General features: G+C 40.7%; 1 protein-coding gene across 1 annotated transcript in view; it reads right to left on the reverse strand.

Annotated features, from left to right (window-relative positions):
* LOC129688413 (translation initiation factor IF-2-like) overlaps positions 1–26,169 on the reverse strand; it is a 53,789-nt gene that overhangs the window by 7,566 nt on the left and 20,054 nt on the right. Inside the window, exons 2-4 of the mRNA XM_055623240.1 lie at positions 9,226–9,888; positions 7,033–7,098; positions 6,403–6,485 (exon numbers count right to left, since the gene is read on the reverse strand). Coding sequence (XP_055479215.1) covers positions 7,076–7,098; positions 9,226–9,888 — 686 coding nt within the window. The 3' untranslated portion in view covers positions 6,403–6,485; positions 7,033–7,075. The remainder of the gene's footprint in view (positions 1–6,402; positions 6,486–7,032; positions 7,099–9,225; positions 9,889–26,169) is intronic.

Consider the following 26,169-nt stretch of genomic DNA (forward strand, 5'->3'; position numbering starts at 1 on the left):
GACAGCCTGGTCTACAGAGTGAGTTCTAAGACAGCAAAAGCTACAGAGAAACCTTGTCTCTAAAAACTAAAAAAAGAAATTGTCATTTATTAGCACTTAACATATGGGAGGCCCTAAATTTGAAACAACAACAAAAAATAAATAAAAATAAAAAACAACACCAAACCAGGAGATTGAACCATGAAGAGCATGAGATTTAAAAATTATATACATGAGATCATGTCTCCACCAAAATGAGACAGTGAGCTGGTTCACCCTGTAAAAGTGCTAGCTGACAAACCTGACACCCAAATTTAAACACAGGAACTCACACAGGAGAAAAAAAGGACAAATGACTCAAGACAGGTCAAACGAACAGGTTTGTAGGTCCTACAAACAAAAAAATTTTAAAAAGCTGCATATTAAACTGTAGCAATCTAAGATTTTTAGGAAGGAAGGAAGCCCTAAAGTTTAAGATTTAAATGTGCTACAGGCAATGATGTTACACGCCTTTCATCCCAGCACTTGGGAGGCAGGGGCAGGTGGAACTCTGTGAGTTCCAGGCCAGCCAGAGCTACAAAGAGAGAAAAAAGATTTGACTGTTCATGGATGGGCAAGGTGGTGCACGCCTTTAATCCCAGGATTTCGGAGGCAAAGGTAAGCCAATCTCTGAGTTCAAGGCCCTGTCTCAGAAAAACAGACAAAAAACAGATTTGACTGCTCAGAAGATCACATTACATTTATAGAGAGATCTGCCTGCCTCTGCCTCCCAAGTACTGGGATGAAAGGCATGTAACATCACCACCCAACTTTAACAGTCAAATATTAAACCACAAAAGAAAACAAAACTGACTTAGGGATACCAGTCAGTTAGAGGGCTTCCCCTGCACATGAGATCCTTGACTCAAACTAGTGTCATAATAAACAATAGGATAGTTTAAAAGAGTAGAAATTGTAAGAAATCTTGGAAAAAAGTTTCTAAGAGAAATCCGTCATAGTAGTTTGATAATGTGATGATGCTTGAGGTACCCCACCAGCCCAAGAAATGTTTAGGTTCTGAAGCACAAAAAGGTCTTTGATCTCATGTTGCCATCACAATGAAATTAACACTAATGAAATCTATAATAGGTTTCCTTTGCCAAAGCTGAGAAAGTATAGAATAGTATTTTACCACCCTTCTATACTGGGGTGGGAGTCCAGTTCAGTTTAAGTAGACTAGCAGTCTGATTCTCCTCAACTTCCACCCCATCTTTATATATATGTGTGTGTGTGTGTGTGTGTGTATGTATGTTATATATAATATATAACATACACACATATATAATGTGGTATGTGAGAGTGTGTGTGTGTGTGTGTGTGTGTGTATGTATGTATTGTGTATGTTATATATTATATATAGTTTGTTTTGTTTTGAAGCAGGGACTCTGTGTGGCCCTGGCTGTCCTGGAACTCACTATAGACCAGGTTGGCCTTGAACTTATAGAGATGTACCTGCCTCTGCCTCCCAAGTGCTGGAATTAAAGACGTGTGCCACCACTGACCAGCCATCTTATGTATTTTAAAATATACTTTGTGATTTAAAAATAAACTTTAGAGAATATAAATAAGAATATAATGCTGAACCTTTGGCAGTAAAAGTCAAGAACAACTTCAGTTGTTTCTTAAATCCCTTAAGCGTTTAAACCCAAGATTATAATCAAAAAACACTTAACTATAAGAAAACGTTTTGAAATACAAAGGTTTCTCCTGGTGGTCTTTGTCCAGCCTGAACAGTCCCAGATAAACATAGGCATTAGCATTTCTTAAGAAAAACTGCTTTAAAATAAACCATAAAGGTAGGCATGATTACACCTGTAATCCCACAACTCAGAACTAAGGAAGCTATCTCAAAAAAGAAAAAACAAACACAGTATGTATTTTTAAACCACCTTGATAATCTGAATTAAAAGGACTATGATTACTAATTAGTATGTAATAACCATTTAACTCTTGAGGCTGCAGAGATGACTCAGTAGTTAAGTTAGCATATGTTGCTGTTGCCGAAGATAAGAGCTTGGCTCCTGCACCCAAATGGTGGCTCACAAGCATCTTTAACTCCAATTCCTGAGAATCTAACCACCTCTCCTGGCTTCCAAGTGCACTAGGCATACACATGATGTGAATACATACAAGCAAGTAGAACACTCATTCCCATAAAAATTTTTAAATCTTGAAAAAAAATCTAAAACGCCTGATTCTTGTTTAGGGATATAATTTCAAATTATTAAAATGAGGCCTGTGACATATGACAGTAGGTAAAGGCAGTTGCCAACACACCTGAAAACGGAGTTTAGTTCCTACAGCTTAGCCTACTCCTCCTGACCTTCAAGTCTGAATTTACAAACAATAAACTAAATATAATTTAAATAAACTAAAGGTAAAAATGGTTCCTAAAGCACAGACCTAGGGAGCATTGTAAGATAATGTAAATTCCTAAAATCAGAAACCCCTTTTAAAAAAAATCAGGTCACCCATCACAAAAGATTCATAATACCCTTAAATTTAGGGTGTCAGATATAATGGTTGGTAACTATAATCCTACCACTTTTGAGGCTAAAGCAGCCTTAAAAATCAGGGTACCCTGTACTACACAGTACGATCCTATTTCAAAAAGTCAAAAATATGCCACCATGACTGCTTTGATGCTAATCCGGACAATCCACATGAAAGAAAAAAAAATTCCTAAAGGCTGCCCCTGACCTCCATGCCATGTTCACACAAATACATAAATGCAATTTTTCAAAACGGATAATAAGGCTAGGATGTTAGCGACAGTGTTCTACCATGTACAAGGCTGAATTCAATCTTCAGTACCACAAAGGAAACAAAAATTCAGAAACAAGTAAAAGTTTTAAAATGCTAATTACATCAAAAATAGCCAATCTGAAAATAAACTATGCATTCAGCCTAGAAGGGAAGAAGTTCATAAAACGAGGTTATTTGCCTTTAAAATGCAGAATTAACTTAAAATAATTATTTCTTTTGTAAGGAATAAAACACATAAGGCATATAAACTACAAATCTTTATAATCACGTTCAAAGATGAAAATACCGTCCTCTTTAAATATGTTTACTAAACTAGGAAAAAATCTAAATGCTTTCATTGCAGAATTCTAAACTTTCATTGGTTAATGACAACATTATTTTTAAGGAAGCATCAGACAGCCGACGGCCTTGAACTTCTAATGCCTCCAAGTCCCAAGGGCTAGGAACGGGTATTCACCAGCAACCTGTTTTATCATGCAGCATTAGGGACTGAATCCCGGGCTTTGTGCATTCTAGGAAAACCCTCTACCAACTGAACTACATTCTCAGGCTCCATTTCATACTTAATTACTTTTCTAGTACCTGTATTTACACTGTGAATATTTTGGAATACATCAAAATAAATTATTTAGGAAACTGTCCTATGTTTTCTAGTTTCAGAACAGAAACAATACCTGATGTGCAATGGAAAAAATATCAGTCTACATGTAAGATGCTCCTCAGTATTATTTTTATTCAAAAAATTTAAGAGCTAAGAAGGAAACAAAAAATGTAAACTCTAAGCCCTTCACACAAATTAAAAGATTTATGACACCAGAATTATAGGTAGAGGTCCTGATTGCTGAAGCATCACATACATCTGATTCAACAAAAAAAAAAAAAAGTCAAAAGAGAAATGTATATTACCATGCTATCAACAGCCCAAATTTTCAAATAGTCAAGAAACTGTGATGAGAAACTGAAAAGTTAGAGAAAATTCACATTAAAATTACCTATTTCATATGTTCAAAACTATGTCATAATCCAAAACCACTTATGATTAGCTGCATAGCTTCTTTTATTTTTGACATGTTACTCCTTTAAAGTAATAAAAACATTAAATACATTCCAACATAAACACAACTAGATAAGATTTTTAAGATTTAAAGTTTATCCAAAATGCTCAGATAAAGCCAAATATTTAAGTCTTTAAGTAAAACATATTTGACAAAGAACTTACCTTGATTATATAATAAAGCACATTACCTACTGCATGGACCTTTGTAGGTCACACAATCCATCTATATAAGATAGTATCTGATAATAAGTGCCCTCATGTGACAGTAAACTTTTCCATTAAATTAGCTCATGTGGTAACTACTCACACACTAAATATAAACACTATCATAAAGATATTAACACACAATCTTTTTCATAAAGTAAGTTATTCTAACCATTTATCTTGATTATAAAAACTGTCTCTAGGTATCAAAGGAGATGCTGAGACTCATAGCCCAAACTTTGGGCAGAGTGCTGGGAATCTTATGAAAGAAGGGGGGAGATAGGAAGACCTAGAGGGGACAGGAGCTCCACAAGGAGAGTAACAGATCAAAAACTTCTGGGCACAGGGGTCTGAGACTGATATGACAACCAAGGACCATACATGAAGATAACCTAGAATCCCTAGAACCCCTGCACAGATGTTGCCCAATGTAGCCCCTGGCAGCTCAGCATCCAAGTAGGTTCCCTAGTAAGGGGAACAAGGACCATCTCTGACATGGATTCAGTGGCTGGCTCTTCGATCACCTCATCCTAATGGGGGAACAGCCTTGCCAGGCCACAGAGGAAGACAATGCTGCCAGTCCTGATGAGACTTGATAGACTAGGGTCAGATGAAAGAGGAGGAGGACCTCCCCTATCAATGGACTTGGGGAGGGGCATGGGAGATGAGGGAGGGAGGGATAGAGGGAGGGTGGGTAGGATTGGGAGGGAATGAGAGAGGAGGCTACAGCTGGGATACAAAGTGAATAAACTGTAATTTATAAAAATATGAACGATTTTTTTAAAAGTAAAAAAAGAACAAAAAACAACCTGCCTCTAAAAGATTAGGAATTAATTTAGCAGTTACTATATCACTTATTAAAGTTTAGAAATATTAAAATTTCATTTAAAATTGCTAATCTTCAGCAGTTTTTCTATTCAAATTATACCTCAGATAGGATTATAAACATATTGACTATTTATACTTAACTTCTGATAGTGTCATACAAAAAAACCTCCTTTTCAGTTTTTGTAAGTGTTACAAATGCCAACTATACATTCTATCAACTACAAGGAGAAATCGTTGGGTTTTTGTTTTGTTTTAGAAAGCAGTGACGCTAGATTTATAATTTATTTAGTTTTATTTCATGTACATCGGTGTTTTGACTGCATGCATGTCTGTGTAAGCTGCCATGTGGGTGCTGGGAATTGAACTCAGGTCCTCTGGAAGAGCACCAAGTGCTTTTAACCACTGAGCCATCTCTCCAGCCCCAAAGAGAAAAATCCTAACCTTGGCATTTATGTTATAGGAATATAGGATTAAAGATACTTCTGTGTATAATCAATCTATCTTTGAAAGATTATAGATTTAAAAAGTCTTATTTTCTTTTGTATACAATAATAAATGCAAACTTCAACTGTTAAAGGCAATAAAATTAGTCTATTCTCTTTATTTCCTATCTGAATAAAAACAAGGCAACACAAACTTAATTTTCTATAGATTTCCAAGGCATAAGTAAATGTGCCCTCATTTTAATTAGTCACTTGGTGTTTTTTTTGTTTTGTTTTGTTTTTTTAATTCCCCAAAGCATCACTTATTTCATATTTTCTCTGGCCAATACTTTAAAAATAACTGAACACTATTTCTGGATTCAAGCTTATATAAACATATTCATTTCTTAACATATACAAATAGCCAAATTTTCTTCATTCACCTTAATATTCAACTATTAAGATAATAATGCATTTCATGGTATAATGAACCCAAAACCTATTGTGCTTGAAATTATTTCTTTTTTTAGATACAAAAACAATAACTATGATAAAGATAGAAGTTTCTAAGAACACTGCACTTCAGTTTGCTGGAAAATCAATTTAAGTTTGTACTTGTTTAAGGAACTGCTAAAACTGAGTATTTTGACTATTTAGTAACAATGACATCAAAGTTTATTTTTAGCTTTTAAAATAGAGTTCTTTCAAGAAACAAGGGATCGATAATTATAAAATTTTAGGACACTGTTTTGTGACGGGGTAGAGGAGGAAGCTAAACAATTCCAGACTATAAAGACAACACTAATTTAATACTGCATATTTAACTATCATGAAAAGGCAAGCACCATTTTATTGGGAAGACCAAATGTCTTACTACTGGATATAATTGTATGCATTGATATAAATTATGCGTATCAACTGTTTTCATAGTCAACTGTTTTCATAGTTAACACAAAAGTACTTGAGTTTACAGTAAAAGCATTAGGATATTTCATCTTTTTTTTATATAAACAGTCCAACTATTTGTCTCACTGACAAACTTTAGTGACACATTCCTACCCAAATGTTTGTAAATATCAAAATAAAACAATTAATAAACTTACTTACTATATAAAATACAGACTGTTCCAAGGGCTCGCCTTTATTCTTATAGAGAAAACTCTATTGTCTCAGTCTTCAAAATGGCACACCTTGAGAAAACAAACAATATTCTCAACTTACTGATGAAAAAAAAAAAACAGTAACAAGTAGAAATGTTTTAAAACTTTATACAAAACAGAAACTATTGATACTCTAAACTAACTTTTGAAATATTGCTCCCTAAAATCTAGTAGTCTAAATGGTAAACTATTCAAATTTCCTAATAAATTTCTTTAAATATTTAAAATGTTAAAATAATTTGCAATTTAAGGGGAACAAAAAACATTTTGGTCCATTCCTGGTTCCAAAAGCTTCTTACCAAATTAAACAAAGCCCTAAAAGACTTGCAGTATTTGTACTATTCATTACATGTATTTGTACATTACATTACAATGACTATAGAAATAGTCTTTTAATCACTTACTCAGTGAAAGGGGCTCTTAAAAGATTTTTTAAAATTTTGAATGTATATTTATTCATAATTGTTTTTTAAAGTCGTAAAAATTAATTGAATACCAGAAACATAAGCCACCAAAAGGAAAACCAAAAGCCCAGTAAGTTAATTTTATGTCAAACCAGTAAATTTACCAATCTTACCTGGCATAAAAGCTGTTTTTATTCAGAATCATCAGCAACCACACTAATTATAATCTTGGAAGTTACCTTAAAAAAAGGAAAATAATTTAAGTGTTCTGATATTTTTAAAGATTTCTTGACCAAAGACTCAGTGTGCTGAAATGAAAAAGATATTCCAAAGACAAGATTCCAGGTACAAATGTGGGGTGACACAACCTGCACATTAAGGCTGCAGTTATTTATCTTTAATGTCTAGCAGTCTTTGTTTTCCTCAATTGGAATGTACTGACAAATATTAGGGATTAAAACACTGGAATCCAAAAGAAGAAACACAAAAAAACTAAAATGACTACCACTTTACTCTTTTTCCATTAGATAATCAGGTAAACAAAAACAAAGAAGTTGCCGATGTTCAAAGAATGCCATCCTCCTAAAATTTCTTTACTATCTACACATTCCTCTTACAGTTATGAGCAATGAAGATCAACTCCTCCAGGAGAAATTAGTGAACTTAAAATGGCCACTGGTTACTTTAAATTGTAAACTGCAAGCTATCTGATCTCACTAAATGAGATATTAGCATTGTCTTTTAAGCGGCTCTAAAACTTGTGATATCCATGACCTTCATTCAATTCCAAACCAGAGTCCAGAATATTTTGTCTTTCTCCTACCCAGCTTATCCTGGAAGATAACCGTAACATCTTAAACTGCTAGCAGTTATTTTTACATTTCAAAACGCACTCTGAACTGCATTCCCAATCTCTTTAAAACCACCTTCAGTGATAAAACATTTCAGAGCATTCATCTGAAAAAACGAAATTAATAGCTGAATTCTGTAAAATCAAAGTATGTGCAACTGATATAACATTCACTACCTTACAAAAAGGTATTCCAATTGTTTTCTACCGGAGATATCCACTGAAATATGGTCCAGTCAGCCCGTACCTTTGATTTTTCATGTACTACGTAAATCTCCCCAACACTGTCTTTACGCAGTTCTTCACCTTTACAGCACAAGGACTCCGCAGAACGAAGACAAATGTATTAAAGAACACACAAAGCTCTGTGCATTTCTAGTTTTTTCTTCCAGCGGCTAGACCTAAATTACCTCAAGTATTTTTAAATGAGTATGCAAAAAACTGCGATTTTTTTTTCTTCCAATTGCTTTTTCAATACTGTTCCATTTTTAAGCACATCTCGACTTTTACACATGCAACAAATGCAACAAATATGGCCCCTCTTCATCGCCCATCACGGACAGTCCTACTTCACTATTTACACTAAGAAAAGTAACTTCTCGAAGAGCTGTGCAATTAGAATATTCCTTTAAAACTTTTTCCATCAGGGATTGTAATAGTATACATTCTCTCTTTTTAAACAACAAGATGAATTTTAACTTTAAAGGGTAGAAACTGACTCAAGTACATTTTGTCATTCAAGTGTGAGAAGTTACTGATAACGGCTCTTCACACTCGTTTTTAAAAGTATCCAACTGTATAGTTATGTTCAAATATCAGGATGTCAAATGGTCTTGGTTAAAATACTCGGTAAAAATAAGCTGTATTCATCAAACGTCATCATCTAGCACCGTAATTATCAAATCTACTTCCATTACACTGCCTTGTTGCCGTCGTCATTTTTGAAATACCAGAAGCACCCCTGTAACTTGTCTTTTCTAAAGGACAACAAACGTCATGGAGGTTTAACAAGCAGCAAATATACCTCTGCATCTACCGCCTGTCTCAAAAGCAGCTTGGAAAGAGTTAAAAGCCAACACCCAACGGGGAGAGGGGGGGAAAAAAGACAAGTTTTATTTTGGTTTAATGGAAGTGAGAGCTTCCATTGTTCTTCTAAATCCGACCCCAAAGATGGGTTCCACCTCACCGGAAGACATTTTTTAAAGCCCATCCCCGGAGGATTGTTGTTGTTTAACGCTAACTATCAAAATAACTCACCCGAGCAAGCAGGGGCTCCGCGGCGCGGCCGCCGCCCTCTCCCCGCCGGCTCGGAGAGCAGCGCGGCGCCCGGCTGGGTGTGCAGCGGGCACCTGGAGGGCGCCCGGGGCTCCGGGGGCCTCGGCCCTCCGCGGCAGCACCCGGGGCTGCCTGTGGAGAGCCGCCAGCCAACCCGCCGCCCCTCCCGCCCGCGCTCAAGGACGCCGTGCTTTTCCTCCCAAGGACAAAGGACAATAAAGGGAGCAGGGGAGCTACTCACCGGGTCGAAGAGCGGCCGCCGGGGCCATCGGCTCGCTCTTCCCCGCGCCTCGCGGACGGGGCGCCCGCCGCAGCCTCCCGCCCACGGCGCGGGCCGCCTCCCGACCGCGCGCGCCACCAGCACCGGCGCTGCCGCAGCGCAGCCCCGGGCGTCGCGGGCCCGGCCTCCGCGGGCGCCTGGGCCGCGGGCTCCCGCACCCGCGCACCGCCGCCTCGCCTCGGCCGCGGCCTCCGCGCTCTCCCGGAGCCCTCCGGGACGTCCCGGGACTGCTCCCAGCGCAGCAACGGGCCCGCGGGCCGCGACAGGCCGCCTGACAGCTCGGGTTGCTGCTGCCTCTCCGGCCATCTTGTGCCGTGTGTGGTGTCTCTCCCGTCTCCTCGCTCGGCTTTACTCCCTCCTCCTCCTCCCCCCGCCCCACACACCACACAACATGGCCTCTTCGCTGCGGCGGAGGCTGCGGCGGCGGCAGGAGCTCCGCGGCAATCCAGCTCGCCCCCTCCCCCAACCTCCCGCCTGCAGCTCCGGGACCCCCAATGCGCACGCGCACCGACACCCGCCCGCGGCGGCCATTGGCTGGGCCAGCTTCCTGCCCTCGCTTCCCAGAGCGGCCCCACGCTCTCTCGTTGGTGCCTTCCTCCCGCCCCAACAGCCGCCTTCTGCGCACTATTGGTTAGTTCTGAACCCACCTTCCTACACCTCTTTCACCTTCTTCACGCCAATAGGACTACCTTAGTGCCAATCAGACCCTGTGGGCGGGTCGGCTGAAAAGTCCCGGCCTGTGATTGGCAGATGATGAAACTTTGCGGGTTTGCGGGAGAGACGTAGCTTTCTGCTCCGCACTGCGGACTGCTCCAAGCTGGTTCTTATGTAGTATAGACGAGTCATTAAAAGCTTGGGCTTCGCTGTTTCTGACTTGATATTTTGTTTTTCCGCCTTCAAAGGAAGAGGGAGTGTTAGAGGGAAGATGACATGATTGACAATATAAGCAAAGACAACATGTCCCTCCCTCTTCATCAAGCAGCCATATGGATTTTTTTCCCCTAAGCAACCAGACCTACCTACAGGTCACAGGCAGGGGCAATGATTTTATGACGAGCACATTCCCTCATCTAATTTTTTATTTGATATGCCATTTATTTGAGGTAATCTGTTAACATAACCAGTTGTGCGAGGCCTTACGAAGCAGCCTCATGATCCTGATTGGCCAAGTTTCACATTTTAGGGCAGGGTTTGTTGAAGTGGTAGTTTAAACTTTACCAACCATGTCTGGCTGCCCAACTTTTCCCCAGAGACTTACACAAAACAAGCTTCAGATCCTCTCAGAAACTCCACTTTTCTCCATTTAGTCTTCCCACTTCTGCATGGAAACTTTAAGCAGAACACAAGTGAACATCTGAAATGTCCACAAAAAGCTGAGGAAAGAAAAGTTCTCTCTCAGTGGCGGGATGTGGAAATGTTACTTTTGACAAGGGACTAGGGGAAAGGAAAAGAGAGATGTGATTAGTTTCCGTGAGGGGGAAAAGAAATTAAGAAGGGACTTGCTTGTTGGAATTAGAAAAACAATTCTCAGATCCTCTTGAGACTTTGCTCCTGGGTTAGAATCATACTGTTACTTGAAACAAAAAGTAGTTTTAGTTCCACTTTTTTTTTTGGTTGGGAGGAGTGGGGGTGAGATAGGGTCTCTCTAACATAGCCTTGGCTGTCCTGAAACATGCTTTGTTAGTTTTTTAATATTTATTTCATTTGAGTGTGTATATACATATATGTATGTATGTACATATATGCACGTGTACATATGTATGTGTGTATATGTATGTACATATGTGTATATGTATATACATATGTATACATTGAGTGTCACAGCACACATGAGGAGATGGGAGGAAAAAGGATAGTTTTTTCCTACTCCAGTTCTCTCCTACTCCAGTCACCAGGTTTGTCAGCAAAGTACCTTTAAACAGCCAAGCTGCTGGTTGGCCCCTCTAGCCGTATCTTTAAAAAAATAAAAAACAAACAAACAAAAAACCTATATACTGGGGCTGGAGAGATGGTTCATTGATTAAGATGTCATGTACTACTACTCCAAGGGACCTGAGTTCAGTTCCCAGCACCCACATCGGATGCCTCACAGCTACAGTAAGTCAAGCTCTGGGGGTGTCTGGTGTCTGCATCCTCAACGGGCGCTTGCACGTGCAAGCACCTACCCCCACATGATCATGTGTACACATAAGTTTAAAATTAATAAAAATAAAAAAGTAAGTTCAGGACAGCCAAGGCCACACAGAGAAACCCTGTCTTGAAGAAAATAAAAATAAATAAAAACAAAAATTGCATATTGAGGCTGAAGCAGGATGATGGCTCAGCAGTCAGGAGAACTTCCTGCTTTTGCAGAGGACCTTGGTTCAGTTCCCAGCACCTACACTGGCAGCTAATAACCATCTGTAACTCCAGTTCCAAGAGATCCAATGCTCTCATCTGACCTCTGTAGCCACTCACATGGTGACAAACACACAGACAGAAAAAAAAAATATTTTTAATCTTTTAAAATTTTAATAGGAAAGAAAGACAGCTAGGAGATATGTAATAGATAGATAGATAGATAGATAGATAGATAGATAGATACATTTTTGAAAGATATTTTATCCCATTGTGTTTGAGATTGTGCACTGTAAAATTTGGTTTCTTGTTTGATGTGGCTCAGCCCTAGCACACACCTTTAATCCAAGAGCTTTCTGTACACAGGATTTAATAAAATTAACTCTAGGTCAAAAGCAAGAAACCAGCTGACAGGAATTAAGTAGAAAGGAGGGACTCTGAAAGAAGAGTATTTAAGACAGTGTGGAAAAGGAGCTCTTTGGGTTTTGGAGCTTTTGGCTTTTTCCTCCTGGGCTGTCAGGTGAGCTAGCTTTTGGCTCTTTGACTTTTAGCTTTTTGGCTTTTTCCTTCTGGGACATGAGCTGAGTAGGAAGGTCAGCTGGGTACTTTCTCTGCTTCTCTGAGCCATTTGGTTTTCACCCGAGCATCTGGCTCCTGAGTCTTTATTGGTAAAACAGTTGGGATTTTAATTTATTATAACAATAGGTAGAATTGATTAAATATATTAGATAGATGATAGCTAGATTAGATAAATAGATTAGATAGATGATAGTTAGATAAATAAGAAAAGAAAAATGTTGAACAGAGGTGATAGCACAAACCTGTACTCCCAGGTTCTTGGGAGGCTGAAAGATGAGAATCCATTTTAGCCTAGAAGTTCAGGTCCAGCCTGAGCAACATAGCAAGGTCCTATCTCAAAACACTCAGTATATGACTAGATTTAATGTCGCATAGGCTACTTAGGAATTTGTACAGTTAGGAATTTGTATAGACATCACGTTACTTCTGTGCATGCTGGCCATACTTCTTGGCAACATACTTTGAGCTGTAACACTTTAACAGAAATTAAATTTTCTTAAGGTCTCCTCACTTACACTCTTAGCCCCAGTACTTGCAAGACTGAGGAAGGGGAAAAAATTGCAATGTGTGTCAGAAACCATCCTGGGCTACAAAGTGAGTTCCAGGACAGCTAACTATTTAAGAAAAATAAAAATGGTTGGAGATATAACTCTGCTAGGCAGAGTGCTTGCCTAGCATGGCCTAGGTTCTGGCTTCAAACCCCAGCAGCTCAGGAACCGGTGTAAAGGTGTGGACCTATAATAATCCCAGGGATCCAGAAGTGGAAAAAGGAGAAATTCAAAATCATTCTCAATTACACCTGAATTCAAGGCCAGTCTCAAACTAGACCCTGTTTCAAAAAACAAAAAAAAAAAAAAAAAAGTCACTCACACCAGAGCACGCAACAGACACAGCCAACCGTGACACTCCCTCATCTACTGAGTACTGTGTCAGGAACCTAGGTGGCTCATAGCCCATTTCACTGTATGACCCAAATGGCCATTAAACTCACAACCCCTCAAACATTCTTAATTATGTTTTCTCCACTTAATTTAATTTCAAAAGGGCATTCTCTCACACAGATTAGTTCTGAACATCAACATGGTTTTTTCTCTAGCCCCATCTGAGCCCTTAGATCTTCTTCTTTCCCATGCCCTTACCATGCTCTTATTTACTCTCTTTTCTTCTGTATCCTTCTACTGTTACCTAAAAATTCATCTAAGAGTCTGCCTTTCCAGATCAATCATCAAGAAAGGCCTGCACAGACCTTCCAGTGAAGAGCAATGGCTACCAAGTTGTAAAACCAGCATTTAGCTAACATAAGAGGCTCATGAACTTGGGACCAGCCTGGCCTACATCATAACAAAACCCTGTACATGCATACACACACACACACACACACACACACACACACACACACACACTGTCATGTGCTTATTTATTTTTCTTGCTGGTGCTGGGGACCAAATCCAAGGCCCTGTACAGGATAGGCAAGTGCTATACCACTGGACTACTTCCCTAGCCCACCTCTGATCATGCCCCACCCCAGAAAATAAAAAGCATCAAATTAACTCATTAGCTCACAAAGGGTAGCAGCTTTGTTCAAAACCCTCTTTGAGTATTAACTCAATTGATGACAAACCTGTGACTTCTGTCAGAGATGGCTTTGCTCCCTGTGTGTTGTCCTCAGTAGGAAACTGAGACATGGGGAGTTTAAGCCTCAGACTGAGCCAGGCTGTGAGCCAGGATTGAGCCTGGATGACAGAGCTCCAGGCTCATGCCCTCTGGGCCTCCTGGGGCAGAACAGGCTGGTTTAGACCTTCTGCTGTGTGCCTTTTGTGATTTGCCCACTCAAGATGTTCGATCCAGTCTGACTTGATGCCCAGACCTGTGCCGGCCTGAGTGTCAAATTCCCAGCTATGCCACCTAGAAGCTACCTAGCGCTCCTGTTCCGCTGTCTCTTTGATTAAAGCCCCTACACATCAACTATGGAATGTTTTATAAAAAAAATACACCTTGGGCAGTTTACTTTAAACAGCATTCTTCTCCCTACTGTCCTTCACCATGTTCTCTTCAGAAAAAGCACTTACTTGCCATCTGAAGCTGTTTTTTGTCACAAATGAGACAGTCATTTTTCTTAATGTTCATTAACTTACTGTGTTGAGGGAGAGGACACACTACAGTGTGTGGAGGTCAGAGAATAATTAACAGGAGTGAATTATCTCTTTCCATCATATGGGACTCAGAGATCAAACTCAGGTCTTCAGGCTTAGCAGCAAGCTCCCTTATCCACTGAGCTATCTCACTGGCCCCAGACACTCTGATTTCTTTAGCTACATATATACGTTATGTTCAGCCATCCTTCCTTAAAGAAGACATCTGACCTCCCTTAAAAAGACTTGAGAGACAATACCCAACCCTCTTCACAGTTCCTTCCCACTTTTCCTAGTTTGCTTTCTATTGCTGTGATAAAACATCATGACCAAAGCAAGTTGGGAAAGAAAAAGGTTTATTTGGTTTGTACATCCCCTTCACCATCTATCACTGAGAAAAGCCAAGTCAGGAAAGGAAGAGGGGCAAGAACTGAAGCAGAGACTACCAGGACATCTCCAGCTTAACTTCTTACACAGCTTACACCTGACGGGGGGGGGGGGGGGGGCACGGACTGTCCCACAGCAATCATTAACCAAGCAAATGCCCTGTGGGCTTACCTGTGGGCCAATCTGATGGAGGCTGGAGGCATTGTCTCAATTGAGATTCCCTCTTCCCAAATGACTCCAGTCTGTGTCAAGCTGACAAAAGCAAACCACCACAGCCATCTACGGCATCTGCCGAAGGACCAAGACACCATTCATCCTTCCTCCACTTACACTGGCTCTTGCGACTGTTTGTTTTGTGGTCTGGTTCTGCTTTGTTCTTCTGGTTTGTAGTTCTTTACTTTGTTGTGTCAGAGCCCTGCTATATAGTCACAGCTGGCCTCAACTCTCCTGCCTCCTGCCCTCAGGCTGCCAAGTGCTGGTATTTTAGTTAAGCCCAACTACAATCATCATAGTGTCTACTGATATTTTTCTTAATAAGCAAAAGAGAAAAATAGAGTGTGTGTGTGTGTGTGTGTGTGTGTGCTCTGTGTTGATCTCCTATTTAACAGAGTCCAAAATAAAACCTGCAATGACGGAATATTTCTCAAAGGACAGGACATGTCTACATTAATTTATACTGGTTACCTTGAAGAAAAAGACCTGGAAAGTAGACAGAGAAAACACAGGCAGAAAGGCCGTTTACACTCTGCATTCTTTTGTGATTTTTTTTAATTTTAAATCATGTGACTATATCACCAAAACTGAAAAAAAAAACCAATAAAAAAGGCCAATTACTCTCCAACTACAAGGTTTTTTTTAATTTTCAATTTTATTAAGGTTTGAGTCTGACTACAATAAATACCTTCAAGTGCTTTGTAGTGTTTTTTTTTAACTTTTATTTACATTTCTTTAGTTTGTTTGCTTTCATACATTCTGCTGATAAATCTTTTTGTTATTTTGTTTTTTTGTTTGTTTTCAGAGCTGAGGGCCGAACTCAGGTCCTTGTGCTTGCTAGGCAAGCGCTCTAACCACTGAGCTAAATCCCCAGCGTTTTGTAGTGTTTTTAATGGAATAAAGGTCACATAAGGGGCTGGCATTGTGATTCAAACGGTAGAAAGCTTGCCCAGAGTGTGAAAACATGCATTCAATCCATAGCACCCCATAAACCTACAAAGCATGGTACTTGGTACTGTATGTATGTAATCCAAGAATGGGAGTAGGCAGAAAGATCAAAAGTTCAAGGCCATTCTCAGTTACAAATTGAGTTGGAAGCCAGTCTTGCCTGCACTGAATAGTGTCTCCAAAAAAAAACAAAACAATGAGATGGCTCAGTGGTTAAGACCACTTGCTGCTCTTACCAAGGACCCAGTTCTTTCCCAGCACCCACATTATGGCTCACTATCATCTGTAACTCCAATTCCAAGAGATTCAACACCTTCTTCTGGCCTCCACAGGCAACAGATATATGTAATGCTCAGATACATATGTGAGCAAAACACACAAATAAAATAAGTAATAATAACACAATAATAAGAACAAAAGTCACACAAAACACTCCCAAAGATTTGAACAGCATCCAAAGTGCTCCTAGTTGAAGATGACAAGGATGCCTGGGACAGCAGCTTCCGTTCCCAATGAAACAACCTCACAGAGCCCACAGAGCCCACAGAGCCGTTGCAAATAGAACAGGCCTTCTCACAGTCCTCCTAGCTTTTCTGAAACCTCACTCTGTCCTTCTCTTCTTGGAGAGCTATTGAAGAAGAGGCAGAAGCCAGAAAATTGGCTTTTTTTCGTGCATCCTATTCACTATGACCCTTTCTGCTTTGAGACCAGTCTCCTTTAAATTGTCAGTCCAGATCCTCTCCACGATGAACAGAAACCCAGGTCGGTTTTCAATTTCAGGCACATCTGGATTCTGGTTCTGCAACAGCTCTTTGTCGTTTCTCCTATGGAGCTAGATGTTCCTGTAGATTCTGTCTTAACCACCATATGCCTCCTTTACCTGGCTTTCTTTCTTTCTTTCTTTCTTTAAATTTGTCATTATTTTTAATTATGTATATGTGTGTATATATTTGTAATTATTTTAAATTATGTATGATTGTAAGCCTGTGGGTTGGTATGTGAACATGAGGTGAGCGCAGGTGCCCACGGAGGCCAAAGGTGTCAGATCTACAGGGAGCAGGAGTTACAGGCAGTTATGAGCCAACTGATGTGGGTGATTGGAGTCCAATGTGGAGCCTGAGGAAGAGAGAAGTACATGCTCTTAACCACTGGGCCTTCTCTCCAGGCCCTGTTCTTTAGTTAGCTAGCTTCATTTTCTTCCTTTTTTTCTTTTCTTTTTTTTTTTTTTTAGCTCAGAGTGCATCGGGAAGGCTTGAAACACATTTGTTATATATGACAAGTACCATGGTAGGAACTGAGGTTATAGGTGATATGGACCGGAAATACTGGGAACCTGTTCTGATGGAGAAGAATTATGTCCAAAGGAGAAGGCAAATCAGGAGTAGTAACTCCCACCTGTAACACTACCACTAAGAGGCCCAGACATGAAGACTGCCACAGGTGTTAAGCCAGATTGGACTACATAGCAAGATCCTAGCCAGTCAGATCTTCAGAGCAAGACCCAACGTCAAAAAGGAGCCATGAGGTGGTGACAAGGACATGTTTGAAAAAGTGTTGTGGTGATGGCACCGTAGGTGTCTATCCATAGGCAAACCTGTCAAGTCATACTTATTAAAATGTGTGCTGTTCGTGTGTTGTCTATGCTTCAAGAAAACGTCTCAGGAAATAACATGCACAGTTTACAAAGTCTTTTTTTTTTTTTTTTTTTTTAATGTTCCTCAGCCCGGTGTGGTCTTGCAGACCTCTAATCCCAGCACTCACAAGCTCAAGATCAGTCTCAGCTCCACTATGCCAACCCAAGTAGGAGAGGGGGGGAAAAAAGCTGTATCCATGAAAAATAAAGACAAAGCAAAAAAAAAACAACACAGACCCATGGGAGAAAAGAAGAAAGTCACAGATTGGGGGAAAAAAACTATGTCCTGAAAATAAAGACTTCCAAAGGAATCAGAAAGAATTCAGAGAAATAATGACAAGCAAACAAACAAACGAGTACAAGTGGAAAATCCAATAGAAAGAATAATAACATTGAGAAAATTCACAGAGGACAAAGCAAGAACTACAGGCAGATATAATGAAGAGAAATGTGGGGACATAGTGAGGGGTTCATCCTCCAATAATACCACTCTAGGAGAAAATAGCAGGGATACTGACTAGGAAGGGATTCCTCAGATGACTCAGAAAAACTCCCCTGAACGGAACAGTCTGATTTTCAGGTGAAAAGGCTGGTCTGGTGGTCAGACAGAAGCTGTGAATATAGAAGATCTTTGGGCATTCTCGGTTGCACCTCTGAAATCAAGAAGATAGAAAAGACCGGTAAAGAAGGAGTGCTCAGTTGGCAAAAAGGACCAGAGTTCAGATCCCCCAAACACACATAAAAGGCCAGGCAAAGTGGTATATGTCTGTCATCCCAACTCTGGAAAAGTAGAGGTGGCCATTTCCAAGAGTTTGCTTGTGGGCTAGTCCACAACAACTGGAAAATTCTCAAGACCTTGTCAGAAAAAGAAAAAAAGGGGGGCAGGGGAGAGAGGGAGGAAGAAAAAGAAAAGAAAGAAATGGATGGGAAGGGAAAGAAAAAAAGAAATAAAAAAGAACTAAGAGGAAATGATTTTCATGACAACTTTTAAACCTCACTAAATCAACCAGCAGATGTATGAGCAGAATGAAGACATTTTGAAAGCATAATCTCAAAAACTCGATCTCTCATGTAGCTTTCTGAAGAAGACGGCAGGTGATGAATACCACAAATGTGAGGGGAGAAAAAAAAAAGGAATTTCTGGGCTGCAGTGGCACACACCTTTAAATCTCAGTACTCAGGAGACAGAGGGGGGTGGATGGATCTCTGTGAGTTCAAGAACAGCCTGATGGACAGAGTGAGTTCTAGTACAGCCAGGATTATACAAAGAAACCCTATCTCAAAAAAAAAAAAAAAAAAAAAAAAAAAAAAAAACAGAGAGAGAGAAGCAAAACAAAACAGAGAAAAAAGAAATTAAGCCAGTGATATGGCTCAGTATGTAAAAGCACTTGGTTGCCAATCCCATCAACCCAAGTTGAATCCCTGCCACCCACATGGTAGAAGGAGAGAATCAACTCTAACAAGTTGTCCTTTAACCCCAGACACAAGCTGGACCATGTGCATGGTTTCCTTCTTTCTCTCCTTCTGCAGATCCCTCTCCCTCTCCCCCTCTGTCTCTCTCTCTTTCTCTCTCTCTCTTTCTCTCTCTCTCTCTCTTTCACAAGACAGAAGGAGGTGAAGGCAAAAGGAAGACAAGAACTATTGTAAAAAGCAAGCAGAACCCTAGAAGGGTGGGTCGGAAATTCCGACGTCAGCTGTGCTCTGGGCAGAGAGAGGCCTGGATCAGCATCACCCAGAAGACATAGAAAAATACCAACAAAGAAAACAGGGTCACCCAGGTGTTGCCCCACCACCACCCTGCTCCTCCCTTTCTACCTGAGGAAATTGACCTGGATTCCAGGCTGATCAAAACCTATACCGAATGATGAATTAACAGAACCACCTCTGCTCTCCTAAGCCTGGATCAGCTGAGGAATCTGAGTTATCCGCCACAATTTACACAGATAAAAACAGCAGAGAAAGCCCTGGACACATTCCTCCCACTGTCACCTTCATCCTGTCGCTGTCCTAAGGTGGCCTAATGATGCTGCACCCAGTGTTCCCTGAAGACGTTGCCCAGGAGAGCTTTCAGGAAGCTAAAGAGGGACAGCAGCCCTGAAAGTGCTCTGCTGTCATCCCCATCCCCGAGAAACTCTACCTATGTGTGCCATCGGATGGCATTACCCCCAGATATGTACTTGCTATATAAGTTTTCAGAATTAAGAATTAAGTGATACCTGTCCAGGTGACATTTCAAACCAGTAAAGACAGGAAGTGCTGACTGAAAGCTGAGAGAAGTGTGTCATCTCATATGAATAACTTGAAAGGTCGGGGAAGGGGATCTGAGGCTCTAAGGACAATTAAGATCCTTTATTTATTAAACTGAGATGGTGCATGGCGTGCTTTATGCTGTAACTCTTTACATGTATATACATATGTATGTGTGTGCTTTATATATTTGCCAGTATGCAAGATTGTTTCATGTATTGATGTGGCTATGATTTCAATCATATAAATAATAGATTTCAAATGATAATTTAAGGAGAAAGCACGAGGCATGGTTATGGCTAAGCAGTAGAGCTTAGTCCAGTATGCTGACTGTTGTTTGGGTTTTTGTGTTTGTTTGTTTGTTTGTCAACATGAGACAAGCTAGGATCATCTGGAAAGAGGAATCTTCAATTAGCAGAGTGCCTCTATCATGTTGGCTTTGTAGACAATTCTGTGGAGCATTTTCTTGATTAATGATTGATGTAGAAGGACCCAGCCCGCTGTGGGTGGTGCCAGCCCTGGGTAAGTGGTCCTGTAAAGAGAAATAAGCTTAGGGAATCACAGAGAGCATGCCAGTGAGTGGTGTTCCTCCATGGTCTTGGCTTCATTTTTCTGTCTCTAGGTTCCTGCCCTGAGCTGCTGCCTTGACTTCCTCAGTGATGTAATAAGTTAAAAGTAAACCCTTGGGAGACCAAGTTGCTTTGGTCATAATGTTTTATCACAGCAACAGAAGGAAAACTGACGGGCCTAGAATACTCAAAGTTTGATTCCCAACACCAGAGAAAAATAAGTCCAACCAATTAAAACTGTTAGAAAGGACCTAAGGCAAAACCAAACTGGTTGAGTTCTATAGTGTTTGAAGAACAGCAGCCATGTGAGATGGGAGAGATAGAGTATCCACACCCCAACAGCCTTCATTGTGCCCAACATGACTTTACCCTGTGTTCTGTTCCCACCATATTAGCTCAGTGAAGTTGGCTGTCATGTGTTAAAGTGAGGACTCAGAGTGACAAGTGGGCTGAGGGACCAAGAGGGAATACCACAGGAATAAAGGCTAACGCTTATAGGAAGCATCCCAGCAAAGCATGTCAAAACTGCCTCCCATCCCAGAGTCTCCTGTGAAAGAAATACCAACATGTTACTCACAGTTTCCTGTAAAAAGCAACCTCAAATGCTGGGGGTAGGTGGGTGGGGCATGCCTTTAATCCCAACACTCAGGGAGGCAGAGGCAGGCAGATTTCTGTGAGTTCGAGGCCAGGCTGGTCTACAGAGCAAGTTCCAGGACAGCCATGGCTACAAAGAGAGAAACCCTGTTTCTAAAAACCAGAAAAGAGAAAGAAAGAAAGAAAGAAAGAAAGAAAGAAAGAAAGAAAGAAAGAAAGAAAGAAAGAAAGAAAGAAAGAGCAACCTCAAAATGCACCGCCAAATATGATAATTTGTATGCATCATCTCATACATGGTCCCCCTGTTCAGATGTTCAGGAACATTTTGGTGCCGTGACTCTTGTACAGAGGTCCCTTAAGAGCTTGCAATCATAATGTCATCAGGCTGCCATCGCCTAAAGGCTTGACTGAGACTAGGGAACCTGCTCCCGAGATAGCTCATGCTCAAGGCTATTGGCGAGAGGCCCCAATTTCTGTCCATCTTTGTCTGAATGTGCACAGATGAAAAGAAGCTTCTCCCAGAAAGAAAAGTACAAAAGGATGCAAAGGTGAAAGCTGGAAGTTCGGATGCCCTTGTTGCCCTAGCAACAGGATCTGGGCAGCAGCAGCATGTCTTCAACAATTCAAAATGAAACAAAAGCCAAGCACAGTAGCACATACCTTTTGTCCCAGCACTCAAGAGGCAGAACCAACTAAATCTCTGTGAGTTCAAGGCCAGCCTGGTCTACAAAGCCAGTGAAACCCTGTCTCAAACAAACAAACAAACAAACAAACAAACAAACAGGCCTGGTGGTACTCACCTTTAATCTCAGCACTCTGGAGGCAGAGGCAGAAAGATCTCTGATCTGTAGAGCCAGTTCCAGGACAGAAAGGACTACACAGAGAAACTCTGTCAAAAAATAAATTAAATAAGTAAATAAATAAATAAATAAATACAAACATTAGTGAGAGAAAGAGAATTAACAAAAAGACCATGACAAGTATATGGGTGAGCACAGTGGGAATTGTTAATTTGGTTGGAATGTTCAATAGTTTTTCTATAAACCTTCTGGCCAAGGGATCCTGTTCCTAGGAATTTACCCAAACAGTACATTAATAAACACCATTCAACAGTAAAACTAAATGGCCTATTTATAAATGCACTACAAATGAATCTCTTTCTGAGGGCTTTACTATTTAATTATTGATTTTATGCTTATTATGATTGTGTATGCCTGTGTACTAGTGTAGGCGCCGTTGGAGATTACAGGGCAACTTTCAGGAGTCATGGGCTCTGGGGATCAAATTCTGGTCGTCAGCCTGTGTAGCAAACACCTTTTCCCACTGAGCCATCTCCCTCGCCCCTGATTTTGCTTTATTTGGGGGTGGGGCAAATTTGAAGCAGGCTTTATTAAATATTAAGTACTGACCAAGAGATAGACTGTGGTCAGGAATTTCCCAGCTAGAACGGTCATGATTTTGCATTTTTGAGATAGGAGCTCTTGTATTTCAGGCTGGATTGGAACTTGGGGTAGCTGAGGGTGGTACCAAACTTCAGATCCTCCTGCCCTGCCTGCACCTTGAGTGCTAGGGTTATAAGCAGGCTCCACAATGTCCAGTTGAAGGCCCTGGGGAACCAACCAGGGCCTTGTGTATGCTCAATAAGCACTTTACCCACTAAGCTATATGGCCAGTCTCATCCACCAGTCTTTTTTTTTTAATTAATTTATTTTATTTTATTTTATGTATGTGAGTGTCTTTCTTGTATGTATGTAAATGTTTCTGGTGCTTTTGAAGATCAGAAGAAGCATCATATTTCGTAGCTATGGAGTTATAGATGGTTGTGAGCCACCATTATGGGTGCTAGGAGTTGAATGCAGGTCCTCTAGAAGAGCAACAAGTGCTTTTAACCACTAAGCCATCTCTCTAGCCCCTCATCCATTAGTCTTGACCTTTCTCTTGCACTTGACTTTGACCACTCACCTTTTACAGCTCTTGGTTCATGGTCTTCCTGACATTCCATGGTCTTTCCCGCTACTGAAGACTGCAGAAAATTTGTTTCTAGGTATTCTCCAGGTTGACTTTCTGGTCTCTGACTGTGTAAGAAAAAGGTAGTCCCAAGGACCGTTCTGAAAGAGTTAAAGCCTCGTTTTAAAATACCCAGCCACGCTAAGGTCACCTTCAGATGTGAGACTACTGCCTTGCCGGCTTCCCGAAGAAGCAGTAGCTATTCTGGCTGCAGCCAGACTGATGGTGTCATTCCCCTGATGTCTTGGCTGGCCTCTGGTCACTGCCTCTTTGCCTGACTTTCTTCTCTGCTCACATCTCCAGCTCAGGATCTGTCCTCCCAGACTAGAGCCTGCAAACTGCTTCATTTACTCTCTTCCAAAGTGATTGCTTTCTCTCTTGAGAGTTTCCACGAGTGAATGCCTAGGATGTTTGCTGCTCAACGGGCTCTCATCCTGAGTTACTATTTACGTACTTGGATGCAAAGATGATATCTCCCTAAACAGACTCCAATCAGCTTCTCTGCGGGCAGAGGCCTTGACTTTGTTTTGTTTACTTTTATGGTGTAATTGTAGATGTTCAAGTAATTGACTGAGCATTTATTTACTATATCAAACTGACTCAACAAGGCATTATATTCCTACCGATTACCAGACAAATTCTGTGCAATTGATTAGGCGAATTTGATACTGAATGACCTCCAGCATGAATTACCCAAAGCAAATCACCAAAACTGAGTTAGATGTGTTTGTAATCCCAGGACTTGGGAGGTAGATGAGGGTAGATCAGCAGTGTATAGCAAGTTTGAGGCTAACCTGGCCTACACAAAACCCCATCTCAAAACACAAAAGCAAAAACAGCAGCAAGGTAAACCACAATTGAATGTCAGTCTTTGGTTAAATACAGATTTCTGTTTTTTGAAGCTTCTTTAAAAAAAAAAAAAAAAATAGGACGAACCTTGTATGTCAGTGATCAAAAAATAGATCTTGCCCCCTGGCACCCCAGTAGTATGTCTGGAATGCTGGCATGTTACGCAATAGTCCCAGATTAGCCAACTAGAAGTCTCAAACCTGAGAACTTTATTTGGACTCTTTCCATTCTCAGCACAGAGCACTGATCGACACCCATAGGCATTTCTTCTCACTAACTGTGATGTGAGATAGAAAGTGGCTACAGGCCATCCAGCACCTGGGAAAAATGACCTGGCCTGGCATCACCAGCTTTAGGAGCCAATACTATGGCAATTACTTCTTGCCTTTCAGAGCCCAGGCAGGCTCTGCCCTTCCTGTGAAATCACAAACATGACAGTGTAGAAAGCCCCACATTACCTAATCTGAACCACATCTCTAGCCTCATAAACCTGCCTAAGAGGAAATGAGATAGTCTGAGGGATTACTGACTGGAAGAAAAACTTCAGGAGCTTATGCAAAACTAAGTAAGTGCTCTTTCAATGAGTGGTACCCTCTGCCTCGATGCGGAGCAAAACGCGCAAAGCAGTGTTCTTCATTTATAGTTTGGGTTTTTGTTTATCCAGGTTATGGTGACAATAATTTTTACTTCTTTTTATTTTTTATTCTTTTTATTCTTTTTTGAGACAGGATTTCTCTGTGTAGCCCTGGCTATCTTAGAACTGGCTCTGCAGACCAGGCTGGACTAAAATCGGAGATCTACCGCCTCTGCCTCTGCTGGGATTAAAGGTGCATGCCACCACTCAGATAATTTTAACTTCTTAAGTATTACACTAAGATGGTGTGGTGATACATGCCTGTAATCCCAGCATTTAGGAGGCAGAAGATCAGAAGGATCAGAAGTTCAAGTCCAGCCTTACCAACCATAGCAAATTTGAGTCGAGCCTGGGCTACATGAGACCATGTCTCAAAGAGAAAAGTTTAAAAAGAAAACAAAACAAAAAGAATCTCTCAAGCAGCAGCATGCCACACAAAGAGTGTAGTAATATGCAGCAGTTTATGAGGCTGGTGTGGTGAGCAACTTAACCTATGTTCCCTCTATGCGTGGGTATTAACAAAACCACTGTGATTCTTGGGACCCCAGATCAGACAAAACAAGAATGAACCTTCAGAAACTTCAGAGCAGCAAAAATTTCCACATCCATCCAACAACTTCATAAGGAGTCTGAAGGCAAGTCTGTGTTATCAGAGTGACCCCGAGAGTGGTGCAGGCATCTTTCTAGGGCCTACTGAATCCTACCCCAAACCTCTTTTAAATGATTTATTTATTTTTTTTTTTTAATTTTAGGTGCATTGGTGTTTTTCATCCATGTATGTCTGTGTGAAGGTGTCTGATCCCTTGGAGCTGGAGTTACAGACAGTGGTGAACTGCCATGTGGGTGCTGGGAACTGAACCAATGGAAGAGCAACCAATGCTGTTAACCCCTGAGCCATCTCTCCAGCTCCTATGTCTACATTCTCTACATAGATTATAAGATTACTGAACCCAACTGATATATGTTTTGTCTCATCTATTCCCAGGCATTGCAGACTTGTATAGAGGAAATAATCACAGCTTTGAATCTAAAAGACTAACATCTTTTTCATCTGGCTTTTTTTTTTTTTAAATTGCAGATCGGTTATGTATTATAATAGGTTTCATTATGGTATTTTTATACATGTATATGTTTTGATCATAGCCACCTCTATTACCCTCTCTTGTCCTCATATCACTCCTGCTAATCACCCTTCCTGTTCCCAATGAGTCCTCCTTCTACTTGCATGTCAAAATTTTTTTTAATGACCCAGTGAGTTTTGTTAGGGTACCTTAAAGGAGCATGGGTAAAGGATTTTTTCGTGGACCTTAACTGTGGCTTACACCACTGTCTTAGTTAGGGTTACTATTGCTGTGATGAAACACCATGACCACAGCAACTCTTATAAATATTTTTTTTAATTGGGGCTTGCTTACAATGTCAAAGGTGTGGTCCATTATCGCCATGGTGGGGAGCATAGTGGCAAAGCAGGCAGACATGGTGCTGGAGTAGCTGAGGGTTCTACATCCGGACCTGTAGACAGCAAGCTGAGAGAGACACTGGGCCTCACTTGAGCATTTGAAACTCCAAGAAGGGTGCAATGATGCATGCCTGTGATCCTGACACTTGGAGAGGCAGAGGCAGGGGGATCTTTGTGAGTTTGAGGCCAGCCTGGTCTACAAAATGAGTTCAAAGCAGCCAAGGCTACACAGAGAACCCTTGTCTCAGAAAGAAAGAAAGAAAGAAAGAAAGAAAGAAAGAAAGAAAGAAAGAAAGAAAGAAAGAAAGAAAGAAAGA

The sequence above is a fragment of the Psammomys obesus genome, unplaced genomic scaffold (assembly GCF_907164565.1).
Source record: "Psammomys obesus unplaced genomic scaffold, mPsaObe1.curated_primary_1811, whole genome shotgun sequence".
In the NCBI taxonomy this organism is placed as follows: Eukaryota; Metazoa; Chordata; class Mammalia; order Rodentia; family Muridae; genus Psammomys; species Psammomys obesus.